At 41.0% G+C, this 24,064-nt stretch overlaps 2 protein-coding genes across 2 annotated transcripts in view; one reads left to right on the top strand and one right to left on the bottom strand.

Annotated features, from left to right (window-relative positions):
• Positions 1–24,064, bottom strand: part of LOC125768722 (serine protease persephone-like) — a 28,893-nt gene that overhangs the window by 2,252 nt on the left and 2,577 nt on the right. The window lies entirely within an intron of this gene.
• Positions 11,721–23,532, top strand: LOC125768709 (uncharacterized protein K02A2.6-like). The gene is made up of 2 exons (XM_049436746.1): positions 11,721–14,203; positions 19,717–23,532. Exons 1-2 carry the CDS (start codon positions 12,611–12,613, stop codon positions 20,041–20,043), a joined length of 1,920 nt encoding a protein of 639 aa, XP_049292703.1. The 5' UTR covers positions 11,721–12,610; the 3' UTR covers positions 20,044–23,532.

Here is a 24,064-nt window from a genome sequence, read left to right as displayed (position 1 = left end):
TGGTGAAATCCTAACGGTGTAATAAAAGTAATGTACTGTGGTGCGAGCCACTCTGTAGATTATAGCGTAACAAAGGTATGTATGTATTAGTATTAGATTTAAGTAATAGGTACAATAGTACGTACGATCGCACATCGCTCTCCCTTAGCTCATCACCAGGGTTCTGGCCACGTCGGGTCCGTTACACTGTTCCCGACATTCCCGACTATAACCCGATAAAAAGGAGACTGTAATGAAGTGTGCGAACGTGCCCTCCCAGCAAGCTACAGAGCTGTAAGTAAACGCTACGTAAGTAAAGCTCCGTAAGTAAACGTATGAGCGTACCCGAACCGTGAGCATACCCAAGAAGTATCAAACGTCCGCGAGAACCCCGCAGTTAAGTGTGCAAGCGTGTGAGTGGATCGAAATCACCTCTGCAAGGACAACGCTTCGATGTGCTCTGATAACACACCGTGCTGAAGTTCGTTTTGTTTTTCACCGGAAACAAAGCGATCACCGTGTTTCCGCCATCGCTAGAGAATCCCCATGATTCCGCCATCGGTAGAGAGTCACCATGAATCCGCCATTGCAGTCGCCCCACGAGGAGTCATGTACGCCATCACAAAGACGCCAGCGGAAAAGTCCTGTCCGCCATTGCTTTTAAGCCAAACTGACGCCATCAACCAAGTCATGTGGTAGTAGGAAGAAATCATCACGGCGACAATACTAGCAGCGATGACAGTACTATCGAGAGACAACAAACCGAGAGTGATACAAGCAGAGACAGCAGTAATACCAACGGCAGTGAAACAGTGACACAAATACGATCAGCGGCAGCAATAATAGCAGCAACAGCAGTTCTGCCAGCAATACTAACAGCGGTAACGCCACGTGCAGAAGCATGAAATATCCAGCGTCAGCAGCAGATGAACCGATAGCATTTGTAACACCAGCAGTGGCGAAGCAGTTCCAACACAAACAGCAGCGACAGAAACGGCGACAGCAACGGCAGAGGCTGCGTGGTAGCAGCAGCTAAAGAAAAAAAAGGTATGACCCGATCAGATCAGGTGAGTGAGCGTGGGTGTGCTTGTAAAATATGAAAAAAAATGTAAATCGTCATGCGCCAAGTTAAAGATTAGGAAATGTTGTGTGTGCGTTAACTATCATGTGTGCCAGTGCGGTAACGTAAAGCAAGCGTAATAACCGAAAAATGGAAAACCAAGATAATCTCGTCAAAAGAAATCCTTTCATAAGTTTCATTCTCCTTATAACTTTTACAATTTATTCCATGAATTTATTAATTGCGTGTTGTAATTTTTTTTTATTTGATCATTTTTGCTTTATACATTTTAATATCCATCATATAATATACATCAGGGGCGGCCCGGTGGTGCATGTGAAAAACGGCGCCCGTCCACACGGCAGGGACCGGGTTCAAATCCCATCCGGACCGTCTCCCCGTAGCATGGACTGACTATCCTGCTACGTGGTAAAATAAGTCTTGATACGGCCAGGCCGTTCTAACCAAGCAAAAAAAAATATATATATATATATATAATATACATCAATAATTGATACTATATATTTATGTATACTACAATAGACAAAATCGTGGATACTTCGGAAACCGCCCTTGGAATCGTCCACAAAACAGAAGTGCAAATAATTCCGATAGGAATTTTTATCAATCACGTCCAACTAGATCATTTTCAAACAGAAGAGGACGTCGACCATTCAGATCCAGGCCATACCACAACTCATACAATTCTCGATCAGGATACCAACGTGGACCCCAATCTGCAAATAACACCAACCATAATATAAATTTGGCTGATACTAACAACTCAGAAAATAATCCAACACCAGATAACTCAATTGTTTTTTTGGATATTCAAAATTTATTTTGCTGATTTAACAACAAATAATAGCGTTGAAGTCCCTATTACTATTTTTGGTAAAACTTTCGATCTGATTATTGATACAGGAGCAACATGTTGTATCTTCAACAAAGAGTACCTACCAAAAAATATACACATAAATGATTCAAAAATTCTTATAATGGTCTTAGTGGAAACACTCATTTAAATATTTCTTTTTCATCACAAGACTTTCCCATTATATTTCACATTATAAATACTCTTCCATCACATGTTGTAGGATTAATGGGATCATTTTTTTTACAAGATCATGGAGCAACTATGAAATATATAGTAAAGAAGGAAAATTAAATTTCATTTCATTGAATAATCATAATTCTTATATTATACAACCAAGAACAGAGACTATAGTATATAATTACGTATTATGTAATATTATACGGCTCAGTGCGACGGTTGAGCTCGACCTCTTTCTTCGTTAGCTCTTGTGCGAACACGTTGTTCATATTATCAAAGGTTAAATTGTTAGTTTTTTGGTTAGGTTTAGTTTAGGTTAGATGTAGAATAAGTTTAGTGTTTAATAAATATAATTATATGTTGCTTCAACGTTTACCGATACTTGTGTGGTACTAAACGAAGCAATCGAACCAAATTTATTTATAGCTAATACGATGGCAAATCCTTATAACGGTGCAATACCTGTTCGCATCGCAAACTTTCAAAACCGTCTATTCAATTTAAAACCCCTAAAACCTACGATTGCACCGGCCAGGAATTATTCTATTATTACAATAAATGCAGCTAAACGTAATTGCGCTCATGCTAATCAGTTACTAACCGAATTAGATTTATCCCATCTCTCAGAAAGTTGTAAAATTTCTATTTTAAAAATAAGTGTAAAATATAATGATATGTTTTGTCTTAAAAACGATAAACTAAGTTCAACTCATATCTATGAAGCAACTTTAAAAGCTCGCGACTACACTTTTCCTTGTATTCAAAACAATATAAACTACCTTATGCGAAAAGAGCTCAATTGAATAATGAAATCTCAAAAATGTTGGAAAATAATATAATCGAGGAAGCTAGTTCCGAATGGAACAGTCTAGTCTTATTAGTACTCAAGAAATCCTCAACCGATCAAAAGAAATGGAAACTCGTGATAGATTACAGAAAAGTAAATACAGTTTTGATGAAGATGATAAATTTCCACTCCCCAACATAGATGAAGTAATTGATTCCTTATCAGGTTCCAAATATTTTTCTCATTTAGACCTTTCTCAAGGATATTATCAGTTTCAACTAAAGAAGATAGACCAATTACTGCTTTCACTACGCCTACCGCCAATACCAAATAACTAAATTACCTATTGGTCCAAAAACAAGTCCATCTATATTTTCGCGCATGATGACTGTTGCGTTATCAGGTCTTAACCTTGGAACGTGCTTAGTGTATCTCGATAATATTATCGTCTTTGGCAAAACAATGGAAGAACACCATAAAAATCTAATCAGTGTTTTTGAGAGACTAAGAAACGTTAACTTATGACTCAATCCCAGCAAGTGTCATTTTTTGAAACAAGATTTAATATTTCTAGGACATTACATCTCAGCCGAAGGAGTTAATATCGATCCTCAGAAGGTACAATGTATTCAAAATTGGCCGATACCTACAACTGTAGAGGAGGTCAAACGTTTCGTTGCTTTTGCAAATTACTGTCGTAAACACATTAAGAATTTTGCAGAGATTTGTATGCCTTTGAATTACTTAACAAGGAAAAACATTCCATTTAAATGTAAAAATGGAAAATGTAATAGTCAAATATGGAGTGTCAGAAAGGATTTGTACCGACCGAGGAACTGAATTCATGTCATCATTGTTCACAGAAGTCTGTAAATTACTACGAATAGAAAAACTCAGCTCAACTGCTTATCATCACGAAACTATAGGAGCATTAGAAAATTCGCACAAAATGTTAGGAAACTACTTGAGAATATTTAGCAACAATAATTCTTTAGACTGGAATCAATGGGTCAAATTCTAGGAGTTTGCATATAACAACACAGTGCATACTTCAACTAATCATACACCATTCTATCTCGTCTATGGTAGACAAGCAATTGTACCGTCATACATGAGAAGAATAAGAATTGGTTTTGAGTAACAGTTCACTTTTATTCGGCCCGAAGTTCACGATGGATGGCTTAACACTGTTCTCTCGCGTCCTGCTGATTGTCTTTTTTAACTGCCATCAGGACGCCAGTACAGGGTGTTTACAAAATATAATATTTCCTTTTACATATTATTACTTTTTTTTAATTCTTTACATACAAACGAATCGAAACAGTCAAGAATCCAATAGGATTTAGACAATTATGTAACTCTTTTAAAAGCGAAACTTTGCGTTGTACATAATGTCGCTAGACAGAGAATAATGAAATGTAAAACGAACAGTAAAACGTTCTATGATAAAAAATGTAAATTTAAAGACATAAATCGAGGAGATCAAGTTTTGATTCGTAACGAAACCGCAATCAAATTAGATATGCAAAACAGAAGTCCATACGAAATAGTAAAATGCGAAGATGAAAATGTAATAGTCAAGATTAATAACAAAAATGATATAATACACCAAAATAGGACAAAATGATACGAAAAACAAACAAAAAAAGGTTAAGCGTGTGGTGCGAGCCACCCTGTAGATTATAGCATAATTGAGATATACATGTATTAGTATTAGATTTTAGTACTAGGTTAGTAAACAATAGTACGTACGATCGCACATCGCTCTCTCTTAGCTCACCACCAGGGTTCTGGTCACGTCGGGTCCGTTGCCGGCGAAATATGAAATAAAGTTACGTTATACGAACATAACAGTACTGTATTGTGCTGCTCACGGTCCAATGTTCCCATACCGATGACCTATGTGAACAATGATAAGACTACAATGACGTGTTTGTACTATATGTGTCTTAGGAGTAACTCTAGATACGGGAATGAACTTCAGTAAGTTAACCGCTGAAACAAATTTGTTGTACTTGGTTTTGTTTTACCGTAGAGTTTAGCGACCTAATATTAATAAAAACATATTTAGTAAGCCTGTCGAAATCTGTCCTGGAGAACAAATATTTAGTATGGTGCGGTAAACCAACTGATTCCTAAATCGATTCCTAAATTCCTCTCGCGATGTGTGGCGAAGAAAGCTAGCTGCGGGAACGTTAGCTAGAAAGAACTCGACCTGATGGTTTAGAGAAAGAGCTAGAGTAGAGAAGCGGCCGTTATAACCTAAGTGCGTAAACCACATGGATAGGATTCCAAAGTAAAAAGGTGCGAGATACCTAAAAATCTCAAATTCTCCCAACCTTTCATCCCCTCCTTCTTCCTCTTTTCTCTATCCATCTTCCCATCAGAGGCGAAAGTGACCCCCGTGGTCCAAAACCTCTTTAAACCTTTAACAACAACAACATGGATAGGAGCTGACTTAGGAAAAAGCTTTTTTAAACTCGGAAGCCAACGCGGAAGGTACGAAAAGAAAAACAAATCTTTGATTATCTAAAAATTCAAAGAGGTATTTCAAAGCCTTGTTGTTTTTTTTACTGTGGTAAGCGCCACACGATGGGTTCAGTGTTTTAATAAATTACCCAACTAACAGCTAGAGAGTTTACTAACAGATGATATTATGCTACTGCAACTTAGCATCGAAGAAACGCGAAAGACAATTCATCAGATCAAGAATAACAAGGCACAAGACATCGAAGGCATATTAGCCGAATTAATTAAAAACGAAGGTGCAGCACTAGAACAAGAAATTTATCAAATTATTCCCTAGATATGGGATAGTGAATCGATGTCTTGGCATCTTGACAGAATCTTGGCATCACCTATCCCATATACAAGAAGTTAAACAAGCTAGAGTACAACAATAAAGGGAGTATTATCGTCCCTGATAATACTAGATAGACTTATCCCACAGTCACAGTGGGTTCCAAAACGGAAAATCAACAACTGACGAGATCTTCACCATGCTGCAAATCTTGGAGAAGATGACGAAGCAATATTTCTATACCTTCCATTTCTTCATAAATGTCAATATGAAGCCGCATATGATAACATAACCAGGGTAAAACTGCTGGACTCAATCTGCAAAACTGCAGGTAAAAACAAAATTTATGGTGGCACCACCAGCGCCCCTGCTAACAAATCCTGGCTTGCACAGGGCCAACGTCAGCACTTTTGGAGTCATTCAAAACTTCACCTATTTTGGCTCATATGTAAACACCGACAACAGAAAGGCCGGGTTAAGAGATTGGCAGACGACGGAGCTCTAACGTGAGCGGTTGATAGGGCTCCTGCAGCAGGACGACTACAACAACTTACTAAATAATTAAACAAACGAGAATTTTATGAACAGCACTTAGACAATGCTAGAAGATGGTTTGTTAGGGAGACGCATTCACTGAACGATTTAATAAGAAAGAAAATTTTAACTTGGTCAGCATAACAGAGGAAAGCGTCTGATGGATGGATAGTATTGAGATCATTAGCAAAAAGTCCAAATAATAGAACACAAATAATAACACACGGAAGTACCGACATTGTTTCGCACGAAGGGCCCACGGCTTCGGACCAAAGGTCGAATCAGACCATTTTCTAGTTATGGTTAAGTTACGCCAGAAACTGTGCGTAGCCAATAAACTGCGCTATCAGGCCACCCTAAAAGATAAATATCGATCGGTTGAGGCAAGCTGATATGACGGGGGACTTCGTGACCACGCTTGATGAAGCGATAAAGGAGGACACCACCTTGAGGCGATATCCCTCAATGACCATTGGTGTATGATGGAGCAAGCCATCAGCAGCACGACCGACCGAACAATTGGCTGCGTAACGCTCAACCAGAGGGAGGAATAGTTTGATGATTCCTCCTGTGCAGGAGAGCACTATCCGAGAAGAATGCAGCCTGTATGCTCCTGCGCGAGACCACGCAGAACGTGTAAAATTATAGACGATGTATGCACTGATGTCCCAGTCGAGCTAAACTCATAAGTTCTACAGGATGTTGAATGTGTCACTAAGCGGTTTTACTCCCATGATCGCTATGTGCCACAACAACAACGAGAATTAAGATATCCTGTCGGACGAGCAAGAGGTGATCGACAGGTGGAAGTGCTACTTCGATAGGCACCTGAACGGAGCAGATGCAGGAGAGACTGAACCAGGTACAGGAAGCAGAGCAGAACAGTATTATGTCAGCCAGCAGGATGACGAAGTGCCCCCGCCATCCTTGGACGAAGTCATCAGTGCCATCAAACAGCTGAAATGCAACAAGGCAGCTGGCGGCGATGTTCTGGTGGCAGAGCTGTTCAAGATGAGCCCGGATAGGCTTGCCGCGATTATGCATCGGCTGATCATAAGGATTTGGAACCAGGAAGAACTACCGGGATAGTGGAAAGTGGATGTCATACACCCAATGTACAAAAAGGGCAACAGGCTAAACTGTGCTAATTTCCTGAAGGCCCTGAAGGCTGCCTACAAGATCCTGTCCCAAATGCTCTTCTGCAGACTTGCGCTCCTTGCTACAGATTTCGTCGGAAGCTACCAAGCTGGATTTGCAGGAGGCAAATTGACCGCCGACCAAATCTTTAGTCTACGGCAGATCCTCCAGAAGTGCCTAAAGCACCAAATCTTCACACATCACATGTTCATTGACTCCAAAACGGCCTACGACACCATAGATCGGACCGAACTATGGAACATCATGCAGCAGTACGGATTCGCAGGAAAGCTAGTAGGGTCACTATCGACGGGGTTGCAGTGCAAGGTGAGAGTGTCAAACATGCTGTCGGAATCGTTGGAATCTCGTCACATCTCTCTGTAAGGTGTCATGCGAAACACAGGTTTCGACACCTACGGAACGATTTTTACCCGTTCTCGCGAGGCCGATAGGATTGCATTGAGGACCAATGCGACGAAGTCGCAAATGTGCCTGCTTGCCGTAGGCTCTGATCGCGATAGAACCCGACTCGGAAGCAGAGTATCAGTTGACGGCGACGATCTCGAGGTGGTAGAGGAGTTCTGCTACCTAAGTACGACCGTAACTTCGGACAGCAACATGAACAGCGAAATCCAAAGGCGCATTGTTCGGGGAAATCGTACTTACTACGGGCTCCACAAACTCCTGCGATCCAGAAGGCTCCAGCAACACACAAAATTCACGATATATCGCACACTGATACGTCCGGTAGTGCTCTACGGGTACGAGTCCTGGACTATGCTAACAGAAGATAACAATGCACTAGCCATTTTGGAACGGCGAGCCATTATGATAGTTTAGGCACGTGTTCACAAAGCGTTAGAACGAAAAAAGAGTAGAGCGGAGACGCGTTTGAAACAAGGGCTCATACTATACAGGCCTACATACTATGTATGTGCTGTATATAGTAACGGCGATAGCATCAGACGCATACCTAAAAACCCGTAAATTGTGTATCGAGGTATCATACCGGTTTCTACGACGTACTCTTCTATATTCCTTCCTCAGATTCTGTAGAGGTCTTTCTATTCGACCTGCTCTTCTAAATTCCTTCCTCAGATTCTGTAGAGGTCTTTCTATCCGACCTGCTCTTCAAAAGTCCTTCCTCAGATTCTGTACAGATGTTTCTATACGAATCTATGGTAGTTAGATTATGATTTCGCAACTGCAGCGTCCACTGATAATCCGTCATCCAGGAACGACCGGTCAGTTTGTTGGATGATATGATATGATATGTTAGGGATGGAAATTGCGAATTCTAGATGATGATCGACGAGTCGAGTGAGAGGCATAGGCTCATCATTAAACATTTGCTGCTACAGCATTCGCGGAGATAATGCGGTCGGGCTAACGATCTCGGACATTTCATTTGCCATTTCATTTGCCATTGCACAGAAATGGTAGATGCTAGCCGAAACATGTTAACGATAATTAAGATTGCCAATCGCTTCGGGACCATTGCGCTGCGAGCTTTTGCTGTATACCCACTATTTGCATACATAACATATACTTAACCCGTAGAAAGGTTTAAAGCTTTTTCAAAGGAATCCACTCTTGCATTTTGCACGTTATTGTCTTGAAACCTATAAATTTGAGTGATCCTCCCAACGGCATATTTCTTCGAAGATAAGTTATCTACCTTCACGAGTACTATCTTGCCTTTGTCTACGTTAGCCCGTTTATGCACCGATTTCGTATGCGGTTATAGTCCTGGCTAGTATTCGTTTCCAAATCTTCTTCCAAATCTTCTGGATCTGTTAACATTGGTGTGAGTGGTCATGAGTTTAAGTAAGCTTTAATTCGATTTGGATGATTAGAGTATATTGTGCCAATTGTTTATTTCAAATTGTTAACGAATACAAACAGTCCGACCGAGATGGATACAAATCATCTCAGAGCTTGCGCTGTTTCTCCATAGAGGGCGGTAATGTCGTGTAAAGGATCCCGAAGGAACCCGAAGCAGCGTTGGAGCGATGACCGGTGAGATGGGTTGACGACCGGGCGACTTGTTTGATCACAACGCGTCGCGGCAACACAAGTGATTTTTTATCACCGCTACGAACAAAGACTGTTAAAAGAAATTGTGCCGCGTTCGCGTTTGAAAGTCTCTTTGAAACAAAGGCACCTGTTGCGAAGACCCAAAACAAATCTTATCTAAATATTGTGGTTGCTGCTTCAATAAACTTACAAAATTTGGTAATCGCGGGGGATGAATTTAAATTCGATTCCTTATTGATAGGCGATACCGGTGTTCAGGAATAATGATGATTAAGTGAACTTTCCCGCTGTCCAATCACCCATTATCCCGAAATGTAGCTATATGTGCCGATGGTACCCGTTTGGATTTCTTTGTTACGGATTAGGCGTTATTGAATTTGAGGTCTGCGAAAAATAATAGCAGTTTAGAAGCGGCACCGTATGGAAACAGTTGCAATGCAGAAGCGAAGCGAACAGGACGTCTAAGAGAAAATAAAAAAAACAAGTTTCACAACGTAGGGTCTCTGTTTTCCCACCTACTATTTTACAACCAGTACCATTACATAAAGAGGATTGTAAGTGGGTGTTTTGGGACCAGGATTCTGATATCCGAAAATCTGTCCGATACGAAGGATGCCAGCACCCAGTACGGGAACAAGTGTCTTTAGGCTGGACTTAGGCTTCACTGTTCCATTTCGTTTTATGCTAGCAATTTATTCAGCAACGGTTTCCGACTGTAATATTTCCGCTTGATTTCGACTTGTTGTTCGTGAATTAACAACTTTCCTTTTCGAGAAAGGCTATTAATTTCAACAACTCAAAAGGAAATTCATACAACTATTGTTAATGGTCATCATTACAATACGCTCTTCAAGTTTTTTGGCACGAAACAAAACATTCGGAAGATAAGTTAGCTCGATGATACCAGGTTTTGTAATACTTCAATTGTCCAGGACACGTTTCCCTTGAAATTTTTCTCTCCAGCCACATGAAACCACCTATTCTTGTCTGTCACGTGCTGAATCTTCGATACGCTATTAGTCATGGAAGGCTTCTATCGACAAAGATTCCCAGATGTTCAATGCAACATAATTGTTGAATCTAATCAAAATGTGCTTTTCATTTTGTGCTTTGTGCTGTTCTACAGTTTCTGTCACAAATGTATATATTTAGTAATCAGGCGTTAGAATCTTGGTAAGTTTGCTTGTTTCTGTCTCTTACCATTTTCAATAGATTTAATGGTTGACTCTTCCTTTCTAAGGCTTCTTCTTCTTCTTGGCTTAACGACCTTACAGGCCACGCCGGCCATTTCTGGCTTACTAGACTTATTTTACCACGTAGCCGGATAGTCAGTCCTTGCTACGGGGGGACGGTCCGGATGGGATCCTTTCTAAGGCTAGTGCTACTTAATTAGGGTTATTAGGGTTATTTTAATATTGTTATTTTGGTTAGTGATAGGATTATATTTAAGTTAAAGATTGTGGACTGTTAGCGAAAAAAGTAGACGAGGAATTAAATTGGCGATCGTTGGGTTTCGTTTCTATTACAATACTAATTTATTCTTAACTTCTATCTTAATTCTATTCCTAACCCGATACGCACTCGGGATCGCTCGTGAGCGGCGTCTATCCTTTCTGCTTGACTCCTTCAGTTCGATGCTCAATCCTCAATCCTTAACATCCTTAACAGTTCCTTTGGCTTGAAGATTTTGTATGGTTCCATCTCCGAAATATTATGAAAAATCCGACACACCGAATGGTGATCCTGTGTTCAGATGATACATATTTTCTCGATCACCTTCATGGTTGCACATGTCTGTTTCCATTTTTGCCTTCCAGGGTTGCCTGAGGCAGTGTACGTAACTCTAACACACGCTGCTTCAAAAATGTTGTATACGGCAATCAGGGTTGCCTGCCCTTGGACCCGAAGCAGTGAGTGCCGCTCTTAGGAGACAGTGATCGGTCTCCTAGTGATGCGTGCTAGATGGTCAGGGTGTGGGTCTTGTCTCGTCCTAGCCAGCAACCTAGCCGATCGTTATTGTATCGTCATTACCTTACTTTTTTCTGTATTTTAATTTAATAAACTAAGATTTTTTAAAAGAGCAAAAGATCCAACAGTGGCGACGAGGATTTTAATCTTGTTTTAACGTACAGACCATACGTGCATACGACAAATAATAATGCATAGTAACGAAGAAATTACTCAGCAGACAAGGAACGGTGGTGAAGGACCGCCATCGCGCAGCAGCCATCGAGGAAGCGTCGGTCGACCAGAATCTGAATTTGGTTGGATTCATGAACTTTTCAAACAACAGCAAATTACGATGCAGGAGCAACAACAAACTTTTATGAAACAGCAGGAAAAGTTCATATCAGAAATTTGGCAAACAGCACGCTGCAAGGATCCCGTGAATGTGGAACAGATTAGTGATGTGCTGGCGGGCCAGATCAAAGACTTTCGTTTCAATCCTGAAGAGAGTGTCACTTTCACAGGATGGTTTTCACGATATGAAGACCTTTTTGAGAAGGATGCGCATAAACTGGAAGACGATGGGAAGGTGCGATTGCCGCTGAGGAAGCTTGGTTTACCCGAGCACGAACGATACACGAGCTATGTGCATGATGCCCAGTAAGCCTAAGGATTTCAATTTTGCCGAGACGGTGAGTAAGTTGAAATCGCTTTTTGGTCCCCGTGAGTCGGAGGTGAGCAAACGGTTTAAGTGTCTTCAACTGCAAAAGACAAAGCTGGAGGAATATGTGGCATTTAGCTGCCGAGTAAATAAAAGTGTGGTGGAATCCGAACTCGCGGTGTTAACGGAAGAACAACTGAAGTGTTTTTTATTCGTGTGCGGGTTAAAGGACGATAGCGACGCCGAAGTAAGATTGCGATTGCTTAAGCAGATTAGAGGAAACGGATCAATCACATTGCCCCAGTTAGTCGAGGAATGTCAACAGATTGTTGATTTAAAGGGAGCCACCGTAATGATCGAGGGCGAGAACAAGGAGGTAAACGTCGTGAAAGACGGGAAACGAGAGCGAATTGCTCAAAAGTGGCAAAATAACCGCGTGGAACAAGGAGCACAGCGTAAAGCCAGTATACCCGTGATAAAGTGTTGGCTTTGCGGGGAACGACATTATGCTCGGAAGTGTGCTTATGGCGGTTACAGGTGCAAGCAATGTTACAAGTATGGCCACAAGGAAGGTCATTGTACTGTAGCCGAACGCTATAAGAAATCAAAATCGTATGGTAAAGTATCGAACGGTTGTAGTTAATAGGGTCATGAGCAAAGGCAAAAGTCATGTGAGCGTGATGCTAAATGGCGAATCCGTAAAGATGATGGTGGACACTGGTGCAGATATTTCAATAATTTCGAGAGACCAATGGCGAAAAATCGGCGAACCGCCATTGCGTCCACCATCCGTGAAAGCAAAGACGGCGTCGGGTAACACACTGTGTGTCATAGGTGAATTTTGTGCACAGTTAACTTTGAAGCAACAAACGGAAAATTGTGTAGTGCGAGTCACTGAAGAACAATTAATGTTGCTAGGTGCAGATATGATGGATGTTTTCGGGTTGTGGGATGTACCGCTGGCGTCGGTGCGTAATAGTGTGTGTGTAGCAACCCAGAGCATGGAGTCTATTAGAAAGGAGTTCGAAGGCCTATTTTCCCATGATTTGGGACATTGCAAGAAGGCGAAAGTGAGGATGGAGCTGAAAGAAGATGCTGTTCCCGTATTTCGGCCAAAACGACCAGTTTCTTCTGCGATGCGCCCGGCAATAGCAGAAGAATTAGATCGGCTGGAAAAAGTGCGCAAGGCTAATGGGAGTATACGCATATGTGGAGAATACTCCACAAGGTTAAATAATGCCCTCCAGCACCACCAGTACCCGTTTCCGTTGCCGGAAGAGATTTTCTCAACGTTGGCGAATTCATCGATGTTCAGTCAGATAGACCTCACCGATGCCTTTCTTCAGGTCGAAGTGGAACAAGAGTGCAGAGAACTGCTAACAGTAAACACACATCGAGGATTGTATGCCTACAATCGACTGCCGCCGGGGGTGAAGGTTGCACCAGGTGCCTTTCAGCAGTTAATGGAGACCATGCTGGCTGGACTAAAGGACGTTGCAGTGTATCTGAACGATATAGTCATCGGCGGAGCTGATGAACACACCCACTTGATGAACCTTCGTGCAGTGCTAGCGAAGCTGCGGGAGTATGGATTCAAAATCAGACCAGAGAAGTGTAATTTTATGCAAAAACAGATTAAATATCTTGGTCACATTTTAGATTGCGAAGGTCAACGCCCGGATCCCTCTAAGATAGAAGCGATCGTGAATATGCCCACACCGAAGAATCCATCCGAGGTACGTTCATTCTTAGGGGCGATAAACTATTACGAGAAGTTTGTGCCCCAGATGAGGAATCTGCGTTATCCGCTGGATGACTTGCTTAAGAAAGACGGACATTGGCAATGGAGTCCGGAATGTCAACAAGCCTTCGAAACGTTTAAGCGGATACTGAGTTCAGATCTTCTGTTGACATACTACGATCCGAGGAAGCCGAATATTGTAGCGGCCGATGCATCATCAGTGGGTATAGGAGCCACGATTAGCCACAAAATGTCGAACGGAACTATAAAAATAATTCAGCATGCATCCTGCGCCCTAACAAAAACGGAAATGGGTTACAGCCAACCAGATCGCGAAGGATTGGCGCTAATATATGCGGTTACTAAGTTCCACCGAATGATTTTCGGACGACGATTTACATTGCAAACCGATCTTCCACCCTTGCTGCGAATTTTTGCCTCGCGAATGAGAATACCAGTTTATACGGCGTGTCATGGAGCGTGACCACATGACGTCATGGGCTTAAACCATAGTTCATGAGTGCCGTGAGTGACAACTAAAACTAGAATAAAAAGGCTGCGCGATCAGCGATGGGGACATTAACGTTCCACAGTCGGCACAACAAACATTTCTTGTAACTTAACATGGCGATCCTGCCAGGAGCCCGATCGTAAGAAAGTGGATATAAGAGTCAAGAAAAGTGCAAGTACAAAAGCAGTTTTATTACACAGTGCACGGGTGTGAAGTAGGAAAAAGAAACCTAAATGGAAAGGCAGCTAAATCGCCCTAAACGCTATGCATTATCCCTGCTCCATTAGTGTAGTGCGGAAAACATAAACTGCATGATCATGCTCGAATAAATGCTGATCCGACTAGCATAAAAATCAGTGCAGTGGAACTAAAATCTTGGTTATGATGATCATGGACAAACGCTGAAACGACTAGAATAATAACCTGAACATCACGCTATAAAGTAAACCAATGAAATCAGGGTAGTGCAACTAAAATCTTGCTCGTAATGTTGCGTGAACAAATGCTGAAGCGACCAGAAAAATAACCCGAAGCTTACGCCTTGAAGCAAACGAACCGAATCAGTGCAGTGGGGGTACGGTGCAACAATATTCCTGTTTGTTCCTGAGAAAAAAAAATACTCCAACAACAACAACAACACACAAATTCGACGAGACAATACGAAGTACCGTCTTTTCAACGTCACGGATGCGGTATAGTTCCTGGAAAGGCGTCATAACCAGCCTGCTCTGTTTCAACAACGACTAGCTTTGATACAACGAGACAACGACAACGCCGAAACGAAGCTGCGCAGCTGGATGAAAAAAGTAAGCCGTAGCGCTGTGGACGAGCGGAAGAGCACGGTCAGCGGAAGAAAAAGGAAAACTGTACAAAGTAGGGTGAGTACAGAGTTGGTGTGCAGGACGGGTATAAGTTCTTGGGAATTGTTAAGGCAGGCTAGGGAAACCAAAAACTTACCTAAAAAAGATCCAATCATGGCGACACAAAAACTAGATCTAAATTTAGGAGTAAAAATCATAAAGCCATATGATGGCAACGCAAAACATCTGGCTAGCTATATTGAAAGTGTCGAACTATTCAAGGAATATTCTGAAGGCGTGGACGAAAGTCATTTTTTGAAATTTTTGCGGACCACGTTAACAGGCGTAGCCCACGGAGTTATTACTCCGGCAAAGACAGTTGAGGAAGCGCTTCAGCTATTGAAGGAAAAATTCGCGGTAAAAATGACACCTTTGGCGGTAGAACGCGAAATGGAAACAAAAAAACAAGGGAAGCGTGATATCTCAGAATATGGATCAGAAATAGAAGCTTTGTCAGCCAAATTAGCAGCAGCCCATGTTACTGCTGGGAATTTCACTTCGGAAGGTGCAGCAAAGACAATTGTAGAGACAACAACAATTAGGGCTTTCATTGGGGGATTGGCCGATCCAACTACAAAATTTTTTCTAAAAGCTCGAAATCCACCCACTTTGAGTAAGGCCATTTCCGATGCTTTGGAGTGTTCCACCGAATTCCAGAGTAAAGATGAAAACCACGAAGCAATGTGGCATAATCAAGTAAATTGGAATAGAAGACCATTTCTGCGAAGTCGAAGTGGGTATCGAAGACCGCTTGGCTATCAATACCAAAGAGGGAATTATAGAGGGAACGCTCGGACATTCCGTGGAAATCCGTCGTATATGTCTAATGAGCAAAACCCAAGCACCACAAAGCAGCACGAAAATTTTTCAGCTGATAATGGTGAAACAGACGAAATGGAAGACGTAAATGTGTTGGACTTATTTCGTTGACTTTGATATCGTTAGAACAGTAAAAATATTTGGCTACCTTTTTTCAAGAAAACTCCAATTTATTGTAGATAGCGGAGCATCGTGCTGTATTATTGCTCGCCGTTGTGTCCCTAACAATGTATATATAAATCCTCATACAAACTTTATTGTAAGAGGCCTTAATGGTAATTCCCATGCGATAGGATGGATCGATACAAAAATAACAATTGATAATGTTAATTACCCTATTCAGTTTCATCTATTAAACGATTTACCTAACGATATAACCGGATTGATTGGAACTAACTTCTTATTGGAATTTAAAGCTAAAGTTGATTTTTCTACTATGAATATTTCGTTTACTCCACCAAATTATTTTAACAATTTGCATATACCATCAAGAACTGAATTAATTACTTACATTGATACAGAAGCTACAGAAATGTGCGTAGTAATAAGTGAACAAATATCGAATCATGTTTTTGTTGCTAATAGTATTGCGAAACCTCTAAACGGAAAGTTACCGGTAAAGGTAATCAACTTCTCCAATAAACCAGCTTGCATAAATAATTTTCAGCCAACAGTTCAGCCCGCTGAGAAATATAATATAATAGAATTTAAACCACAGGAAATCAATTCAGAACGTGGCAAACAGCTTCTCCGAGAATTAAAATTGTCTCATCTAGCGGAGAATGAAAAACAAACGATTTCAAAAATTTGCTTGAAATACAACGATGTATTTTGTCTCAGTACGGACACACTTAAGGCATCTAGTTGCCTTGAAGCCTCTATAAAAACAAAACCTAACATGGCACCAAGCTATTCAAAACAGTATCGGTTACCATACTATCAGAAAAGTGAAACTGAAAGGCAAGTAAAGAAAATGTTAAAGGAAAACATAATTGAACCCGCACAATCCGAATGGAATAGCCCTATTCTCCTGGTGCCTAAAAAATCGTCAAATGATAAGAAAAAATGGCGGCTAGTAGTGGATTATCGGAAAGTTAATTCTGTCATCCAAGACGACAAATTTCCACTACCCAATATTGAAGAGGTAATTGACGCGTTGGCCGGTGCTAAATATTTTTCACACCTCGATCTGTCCCAGGGCTATTATCAAGTCCAGCTCAAAAAGGAAGATCGACCGATCACAGCATTTACCACAGCAACAGGTCAATTCCAAATGACAAGGTTGCCTATGGGATTAAAAATTAGCCCATCAACTTTTTCACGGCTAATGACAATTGCCTTATCAGGACTAAATCAAGAAAGATGTTTGGTTTACCTTGATGACATTATTGTTTTTGGGAAAAGCATTCATGAGCACAATCAGAATCTAATTGCTACCTTTACTAGATTGCAGTCCGTTAATCTCAAATTGAACCCTGAGAAATGCCATTTTTTGAAAAAAGAGTTAGTTTATCTGGGACATTATATTTCTAATGAAGGTATAAAACCTGACCCAGCAAAAGTTGATTCTATTAAAAATTGGCCAGTACCCACCAACGCAGACCAAGTAAAGAGATTTATTGCTTTTGCCAATTATTATAGAAAGCACATTCCCAACTTTGCTAAAACTTGTATGCCGCTTAACGTGCTCACTAGGAAAAATGTTCCTTTCGAATGGACTAAAGAGTGTGAGAAATCATTCAATTCACTTAAAATCCAATTTATGAATCCACCTCTTTTAGACTTTCCAGATTTTAGCGAAAGTAACCGATTTGTGTTACATACTGACGCGTCAGGAAGAGCCATTGGAGCGGTTTTGCAAAACAGCAATGGGAAACCCATAGCTTTTGCTAGCAGGGCTCTCAATAAGGCGGAATTAAATTATGGCACTATCGAAAAAGAATTACTGGCAATAGTGTGGGCGACGAAACATTTTCGACCTTACCTGTTTGGCAAAGCATTCGATATTTTCACTGACCATAGACCGTTGGTTTATTTATTTACTATGACTGATCCATCAAGCAGACTCACGAAATTTCGCCTCGCGTTGGAGGAGTTTGATTTCGTGATTCAGTATACCAAAGGAGCGGATAATGTGGTGGCTGATGCGCTTTCTCGAATGTCAAGTGACGAACTCAAAGGTCTCAACCATAATGTCATACTAGCCTCAACAAGATCCAAAACCATTAAGAGCCATGATAACAATTCCATAAAGAACATACCTATGTCTGGCGTGCCTGCACCCAAAACTGTATTTGTGGAGCTTGTAATTTGTCCTGAGATTAAAGAAGTTAAAACAACAGTTGAACAAATAAAAATCCCTCTAACACAAAGTATTATTCATCTACGGAGAATATTACAAGATATCTTAAACTTTAAAAAACAATTAGGGAAAGAGGTGATACTAGTAATGAGGAAAAATGATCACAAAACAAAAAATCTCCTTGAAAATATTAAACTGCTCAACATGAAGAATTTACCCAAAATAATAGTCATTGGAAAGGATATCAAAATTATAAAGGAAGATGAAAAAGAATTAAAAATATTAATAATGAACGATCATCATATCCTCCCTACAGCAGGACATGCAGGAATAAATAGGATGCTAAACACTATAAAGCAACGATACACTTGGAAGGGCATTGATTCAGATGTGCGAAACATGGTAAAACATTGTAAGGAGTGTCAGGTTAATAAAAAAATTGTCGAACCTAAAGTCCCTTTACAAATAACGTCAACTGCTAGCGAACCAATGCAAAAAATATATTTAGATCTAGTAGGGCCACTCGTAAAAGCGGAAGGGTATGAGTACATATTAACGACACAATGTGATCTCACGAAATTCATGACAGCGACAGCTATCACGGATAAGAAAACAGAAACGGTAGCAAAAGCGTTCACAAACAGTGTTCTACTTAAATATGGGATACCAGAGAGCATTTGCACGGATAGAGGGACTGAGTTCATGTCAAAGTTATTCGAAGAACTATGCAAATGTCTTCATATAAGAAAACTGAATTCCACCGCATACCACCACGAAAGCATAGGAGCTTTAGAGAACTCACACAAGATGTTAGGCAATTTTCTAAGGATCTATTGCAAGGGTAACCCACTAGCATGGAAGGAGTGGATTCAATTTTATGAATTCGCGTACAATAATACCGTACACTCAGCAACGGGATATACCCCATTCTTTCTCATGTATGGAAGAATACCTAACATACCGTCACATTATCTGAACGACCAAAAGCGGGAAATGCATTACGATTTCGACAACTATGTGAAGACTCTGCAAGCGAAATTGATAATCTCACACAAAGAGGTTAGAGACAGGCTTATAAATAATAAGCATAATGTGAAATTCAAATACGATCAATCTTGTAAAATTAAAACATTAGAGCCAGGAAGTTTATGTTTACTAAAAAATGAAACAGCCAATAAGTTAGGTCAACAATTCTCAGGACCCTTTACTGTTGTAAGAGATTGTGATCCAAACGTGGAATTAAAGATAGGAAGAACAACTGAACTGGTACATAAAAATAGAACTAAGAAATTTTGTAAATGAAAAAAAAAAAAAAAAATTTGATAGGGCGTGTCATGGAGCGTGACCACATGACGTCATGGGCTTAAACCATAGTTCATGAGTGCCGTGAGTGACAACTAAAACTAGAATAAAAAGGCTGCGCGATCAGCGATGGGGACATTAACGTTCCACAGTCGGCACAACAAACATTTCTTGTAACTTAACAGGCGAATAGATTGCAACGTTGGGCTTTAACACTGCTGATGTACGATTTTAAAATTGAATATGTGTCAACGGAGAAGTTCGGAAATGCCGACGTACTGTCTCGCTTGATAGCGAACCATCAGAAACCGGATCCGGAATACGTGATTGCGAGTGTCGAAACAGAAAGGGATGTGCGGGCCGTGATAGGCAGTATAACGCAAATAATGCCACTGACGTTTGGAGAAGTCTTGCGTGAAACTAACAAAGACCCTTTACTAAGAGAGGTACGAGACTTTGTGCTACACGGTTGGACAAAGAAGAAGGTAGAAAAGTTAGAGCTGCGAATATAATCCACTGGAGTGGGATTCACTCGAAGACGCGATATTTTTTAGAAGTTTTAAAGGAGACTGAAACGCGGATACGACCGTTCTTGTTGCGTTGTAACTTGTAAGTGCCTTTATTAAAATTTTCGTTTCTTATATACTAAAAATTAGTTGTGAGAAATGGAGGTAAGAGTGAGATGGGTAATTAGAAAGAGATAGTTTCCTTTTGGATAACGTTGTCCTAGATGCCTTATCCTGGCATATGTTTACATGAGTTCTGGGTAGGCATTCTAAGGCTGTACCAATATCTCACACGCATTTCGGTACATGTGGTATCACTTAAGTTGTGTACCCTTGTCTCGTTTTACTTTCCTCGGTTATAGTTTGACCGTATGCAGTTATGCTGCCTTTGCTTATTGCCGGGTAATATGTTTTTTTGTCAAGTGCTTCGTCCTTTTTGGACGTTTTATGATATTGCCTGAAACTATGATCATGTTACGTAACGTATGAAGTGGTGTAGCATGCTAATGCTAAACAGTTATCATCAATTTATCAAATCAGCAAAACCAAGACAGTACACAGGTCAGTGTCCATTACGCAACAACCAGACACAAATAAAATAATTAAAGCATGAATGTTGACCAATGAACGCAAGTAACCCATCACATAGCCAAGAACACAATATCAGCAGATTCCGCAGTTTTAATCGAGCGCGCGACAACAGACGCGAACACCTTTAGCGCCAACATGAAAACATATCAGCGCACGCTTCCAGCGTATGATGCAATGCAATGCAATATGATACCAATAAAAAACATGTACAGACAAGCTCATGCGAAAGCGCAAGTTCGGACAGGTAGCGCGGCAGTGTAACCGGACACAATTGTTTTCGACAAGAACCTTTAGTTCTTGTCTTCATACAGAGAGGTTATTATACGCAAATTTGTCAATTCAACATATTCATCAACCCAAGAAAAAACTTGTAGACGACTTGACCCAAATTGTAAATACTGAATAGAACAAATAACATAACAAAACCCAAATACCAATGTAATGAATAAAGCTGCCTCCGTTCCGATGAGAATCAGTTGATGGTCTATGATGGACATCAATGAAACTATAACCTGAGTTCGTTTGTCTTTACGCCGTTTCGGCGATTCATATCCCTTCCGTATATTACATGACGACCGATTACGTATATTACAGTGGGTAAGGATTTGGGATCTTTTTATGTTAACGTTGCATATGGTCCTTGAGATGCATCGGTATGTAATTGCGCTTACGTTTTCTCATAGAACATTATTTTGACCTGAAAGCTGAGATTACACACATGGCTTTTCTAGGATGTCAACATGTTAATGTTGGTAGAACATTATTTGACCTGAAAGCTGAGATTAACCACATGTCTTTTCTAGGATGTTAATACGTTTATATTGCGTAGCTATTTCAAATTCCCTTTCTTACGATAGTTCGAATTCTCACGCGTACGCTTTGAATTTTGTCGCATACGTAACAGTAGATATGAACCTAAGTTGGCCAGGCGATCCCGCGTAGCGTCCTGTTTATTTAGAACGGCGTACCATTCTTTATTCATTTTCCTTCTCGAACCTATTGCCTGTGCTACGTTCGTCTTGATCGACGTCGAGTCTAATCTATGGCTTGTAATTCTCTTAAATGATCATATAATAGTTTGAAATGTATTTGAAAAACGTGAATTAGAACGATTGACTGTTGCGTTCACAACAGCGAAACTTCCAAGTCAGAAGCGAGTCCTTGTCCACAGTAAACGGATGTTTACTTTTTGGTGAGAGGTTAGTGATTCCTGGACCTCAGAGGAAGAAATGCTTGCAGCAGTTACATGACGGTCATCCTGGCATGGATAAAATGAAGGCGCTTGCTAGAAGTTATGTATATTGGCCCGGAATAGACCGTGATGTCGAGGAAAATGTCCGAAGATGCCAACAATGTGCAGCAGTTGCTAAGACACCAGTTCATAGTAATTCAATCTCATTGCCAGAATCAACTGCTCCGTGGCAGCGAGTACATGTGGACTACGCTGGCCCTATCGACGGAACGTATTATTTGCTTATAATTGATTCGTTCTCTAAATGGCCGGAGATAGTGGCGACTACAACGATGACATCAAACGCAACCATTAAGATACTACGGGGTCTGTTCAGTCGTTTTGGAATGCCGAATGTATTAGTGAGCGACAATGGGTTGCAGTTTACCAGTGCGGATTTTGAAATGTTTTGTACAACCAACGGGATTGAGCATCTGCGCACGGCCCCCTACCATCCGCAGTCAAACGGACAGGCGGAAAGATTTGTAGATACGTTTAAGCGAGCGTTGAGGAAAATGGAGGAGGAAGGTAGGACAGAACAAGAAGCTTTAGATATCTTCCAAATGACATATCGTAGTACGCCACACAAGCAGTTGGATAGGAAACAATCTCCTGCGGAGTTGATGTTTGGTCGTAGAATGCGTACGTGTATGGAACTTTTGCGATCACCGATCAAATTAGGCAGATGTGCGAAAGACAGTAAATGCTTAAGGGAATACCAACAAAATGATAAAGTGTACGCGAAGCAATATTTACGTAATAAGTGGAAGTGGGTTCCCGGCACAGTAAAGAAACGATTAGGTACGGTGATGTATGAGATCATAACGGAAGGTAACCGATGGTTACGCGTTCATATTAACTAGCTGCGAACGCGAGTTCCTGATGATAGCCCGAGAAAGCCGAATGAAACGAATCGTTCGTTTCACATGTTGGACGTGTTGCTGGACGCTTGGGGCATAAATATAGATGGAGTAACACCAAACAGAAAAGAGACCGTCGAACGCAACACACAGGTAGCTGGATCACCTAAACTGGTATCGCTGTCGACGTCCTCAGTTTCATCATCTCCATCGTCGTCATCAGATTATTTATCATCGCCGTCCTCAACAGAACAACGATCGGCAATATCTCCAGGGTTTGCCACAGCCGACAGCGGATCGTCGACGCCGGTACAGCCTCTACGTCGTTCTACGAGGATTCGTAGACCGCCTCAGTGGATTAAGCCATACCGCCGATATTGAAAGGGGGAGATGTTGTATACGGCAATCAGGGTTGCCTGCCCCTGGACCCGAAGCAGTGAGTGCCGCTCTTAGGAGACAGTGATCGGTCTCCTAGTGATGCGTGCTAGATGGTCAGGGTGTGGGTCTTGTCTCGTCCTAGCCAGCAACCTAGCCGGTCGTTATTGTATCGTCATTACCTTGTACTGTTGTGTGTATTTTAATTTAATAAACTAAGATTTGTTAAAAGAGCAAAAGATCCAACAAAAAACTTTAATATTTCGTTATATTCAGCTAATGGCACACTTTGATGATGCGTTTCCTAGTATTTCCTTGCAGAACACTCCAGCCACTTGTATCGACACCAATTTTTTAAACCATTTTGATGGCTTGCTCGAAACCATTCAGCAACATGGTGAGATTTCTCAAAGTTTTCCCGCTTTGCCAAGGGCATTGCAAAAAGTTCCTCTAACTAGCGTCGCACTAATATCTTCTTTTTGTCGTATCGGCTCTCAAGCATCTACGGCTCATACGCATGGTTTCCAACGCTTCAATCAATTGAGCTTCTTGGACACGCGCATGAGATAGATGAATTTATCAATCTCTTATAAACTTGGTGCTAGTCAATCATGCTCACAAACGTTCACCAATTTGATTTGGGACGTGGCACTTCTAATAATTGCCTTACGTTAAGAGATGCTCACAAAGCCATTTCACTCCTTTTTAACACCATTGATAACTCAAAACGACGCTGCACAAAACGGTTGTCTTAAAACAGTTGTCAAATTATCGATAACTAGACGACTTTCGAAGGACCGATTTTAGCTGAGGGAAATCTTCTTCTTCTTTTCTGACGTCGCGTAGACATGACCTGGTCGCCAATCCGTTTCCAAGGAAACTCGGTCCAGGGCTGCAGTCCTCCATCCACGGCTGCATCCGATCTCCGACAGGTTTGACTCCACCTGATCCAGCCAAGCAAAGTCCAGGA

This window comes from Anopheles funestus, chromosome 3RL (assembly GCF_943734845.2).
Source record: "Anopheles funestus chromosome 3RL, idAnoFuneDA-416_04, whole genome shotgun sequence".
Classification (NCBI taxonomy): domain Eukaryota; kingdom Metazoa; phylum Arthropoda; class Insecta; order Diptera; family Culicidae; genus Anopheles; species Anopheles funestus.
This window is presented reverse-complemented; position numbering and strand designations above follow the sequence as displayed.